The 3,155-nt window shown below is 38.8% G+C and overlaps 1 protein-coding gene across 1 annotated transcript; it reads left to right on the top strand.

Annotated features, from left to right (window-relative positions):
* Positions 1–1,521: 1,521 nt before the first annotated feature.
* tmed6 (transmembrane p24 trafficking protein 6) lies at positions 1,522–2,921 on the top strand (the record flags this gene model as incomplete). Its single annotated transcript, XM_010790486.1, has 2 exons — positions 1,522–1,683; positions 2,795–2,921. Coding segments are annotated over 2 exons (289 nt in total), but the record flags the coding sequence as incomplete, so codon positions are not given.
* Positions 2,922–3,155: the final 234 nt, after the last annotated feature.

The following is a 3,155-nucleotide window of genomic DNA, read 5'->3' as shown; positions in this document are numbered from 1 at the left end:
TCATATTTTGTGTAAATATTGTCCTTATTTTTTATTTGTTACAATCGTCTTCAAAACGTTTTTGAAATAGCTTTTATGATAGTACCATGGTTTGATACGTACTCTGCTTTCTGTGTCTTTGTATGCATCACTAATACCTCATATGTGTTCACTTACTTGATTCGGGAGGACCATGCAGAAGATCAAATGAAATCAATTTCATTTACAGAAAACTCTGTGGGCCCCCCTCAAATCAAAGTGAATCTTAAAATACATGTTACTAACTTTGACGCTATTGTCTTTGGAAGCTTAGACTGTATTTTGTGGGTGGATCACCATTTCATTTCAAGTTGGCCGAATGGGCTATTAGCACTTCCTGTGTGCATTGTACCCTTAGTTCAACTGTTACGACCCTGGTCGTTATGTGGATTGTGTGTAGGGATGGGTATCTTTAGGATTTTATCGATACCGGTACCGGTACTGCTTATCGGTATTTTTCGATACTTTTCAATAATTTGGTGTTAATAAACTAAAAAAAGACAAGGCGATGTGCCTGCAAGACTGCACCCAGGTAAACAAAAACATATTACCCGTGCGCAGCAGCTAACCTGCCTGCGAGCCTTCGCTCAGGTCACATTTACACACGGCGCGGCTGAAGCCCGCTAGCACTATTAGCACTAGCAGTATCGCTAGCACCGTTTTAGATTCAATGAGTGTCTCGTTTGCAAATGCTTCATTAAGTTGCTTGTGTCACCCCCTTTACAAGCAACTAATTGAGTACATAGATTGCACCTTGCACTATCGCCACTACATTTTTTTAAAGTGCACCCAGACCTTCGATCGCTTCGCTCTGTCCGCCATGCCTTCGGGAGTCTCAACAATAATAAGAGCGCTGTTGAGAGACATGACGAGTGGCATTTACAGTGGCCAATCAGAGGGGTCTCAAACCGGATACATCACACGGGATGAGGGTTCCCAACCAACCAGAATGGTTTAAAGTTAAACTAAGGAAATAGACGTAACACATACCGATAGCAGCACCGTTTGTCCAGCGGCTTAACGGTATACCGATACCGTCCAATCAGGTACCGGTATTGACTTAGTACCGGTTCTCGGTACCCATCCCTATCCGGTTATAATAAAATGCCATAAACATTGTTTCTTAAAACAGACGTTGAAGAGCGATATAATAGGCATTCAAAAAGGCTTGAATAGAATATGATGGGTATAAAATACAAAATAAAAGTTACAGATATGTATAAGATATTAATAATTATTTGATTTAATAAAAGGCAGCGGCAAGTATTTTAAAATAAGCTCTTCCTTTACCAGTTGCACATATTGCATTTCAATGTTGTATATAATATATCTAACATAATATAATCACCGTCTGTGATTGTGATTTCTTTGATATGTTATCAAGTGTTTGTGGTTAATAATTATTTTTTCTCAGCTGATATCTGAGTGTTCGCAGCAACTGCTCCACAGTTTTCTGCAGTCATGTTGTTCATCACTGCTCTTCTGTTAGCGTTGATCTCTCAGAGTGTCTGGAGCAGGAAGTCAGAGCCGTCGCTCCATGAGTCCGACGGAGGGTTATTCAGAGGATCCGACAAATATGACTTTGCTGTGGAAGTTGCTGCTGCAGGAGAGGAGTGTTTCTGGCACTTTGCACACCAGAGTGGAAGCTTCTACCTGTCCTACATGGTGAGAGCTTTTACGGTTAACCTGCACTAATGACTGTTTTTTAAAAATATATTTATTGAGCATTAAAAGTACAAAATATACGGTAACACTTTATCTTAAGGTACACTTATTCAACATCAACTAGTTGTTAATTAACACAATAATAATAATAATAATAATAATACATGTTATTTATAGCACTTTTCCTGGTGCTCAAAGCGCTTTGCAAGTAAAGAAGATAAATAACAACATACATATTAGAGTCAAACTACTAGCTTATTGTTTATTAACAAGTACCTAATTTTGAGTTATTTTGACACAATTAACACTTGTAGTTGGATGTTACATGTTACATAAGAATAGACCATATTTGTTAGGCATTATGGGAGAATTACTATTCTTGTGGTACTGCTGCCTTATTAGGCCCATATTGAGCATATTAAGACCTGAACTAATGTACAACAACTTCCTTGCTTGCAATAAATAAGCACTAATTAGAGGGTTATTGAGGAAAAACTCTCTATAGACAGATAGATGGATAGAGAGATGGATAGATAGAGGGATAGATAGAGTGATAGATAGATTTCTGGGAGTTTGTTCCAGATATTTGGAGCATAATAACTGAACTTGGTACATTTACTCTAGTGCAAATTACTGTATGTACTTTTACTTTAAGTACATTTGGATGCTGACACATTGTAATTGTACTTAAGAGACCGAATGCAGGACTTTTAATGTAACATTTACTTGTGGTATTTGTATTTTAGTTTAATATCTGAATATCTCCAGGCTTATCACTCTGACTGTCAAGGTGAACCCGTTTGACTTTGAAACATGTGATCAGGATCAGTGTTCCCATACCGGCAGAAATACTGATAACGTGTCAAAAAGTAAAAAGTAATTCAAGGTGAAATACAAAAGGATTAGCATAACAATGTACTTTAAGTGTTGTAACTTGTGTATTAGGATGTCAACAACCTGGTGGAGTAAAAGTGGAATAATTGTATAGCATAAAGTGGAAATACTCCAAGATTCGAAGGTTTTGTGCAAAAAAGTCCACATTGCTGTATTTGTACTTGTACTTCAAAGGCTCTGAATACAACTCTTGGACTTGTTTAATATGTGCTCTCAGGTGCAGTGGGTGACGGGGATAGCCATCGATCACCGGCTGTTTGTGACGGTAAACTCACCGCAGGGCGACCTCATGGTTTCCGAAAACGCCCCCGTCGGTCAAATGAACTTCCAGACCGAGGTGACAGGTAGGACCATCAGAAAAAATGTCATACTATACTGACAGACGTGTGTATCACAGCATCCAGGTAAAGACTACTAAATAATAAAGGAACTACAGCACGGCCAAATGACTTCACGTCACCACCGCTAAGCTAAAGGCGGCTAATGTTGGCTATAAAGGAACTACAGCACGGTCACATGACTTCACGTCACCACCGCTAAGCTAAAGGCGGCTAATGTTGGCTATAAAGGAACTACAG

This window comes from Notothenia coriiceps, unplaced genomic scaffold (assembly GCF_000735185.1).
Source record: "Notothenia coriiceps isolate Sejong01 unplaced genomic scaffold, NC01 NC01_scaffold00034339, whole genome shotgun sequence".
Taxonomy (NCBI): domain Eukaryota; kingdom Metazoa; phylum Chordata; class Actinopteri; order Perciformes; family Nototheniidae; genus Notothenia; species Notothenia coriiceps.
This window is presented reverse-complemented; position numbering and strand designations above follow the sequence as displayed.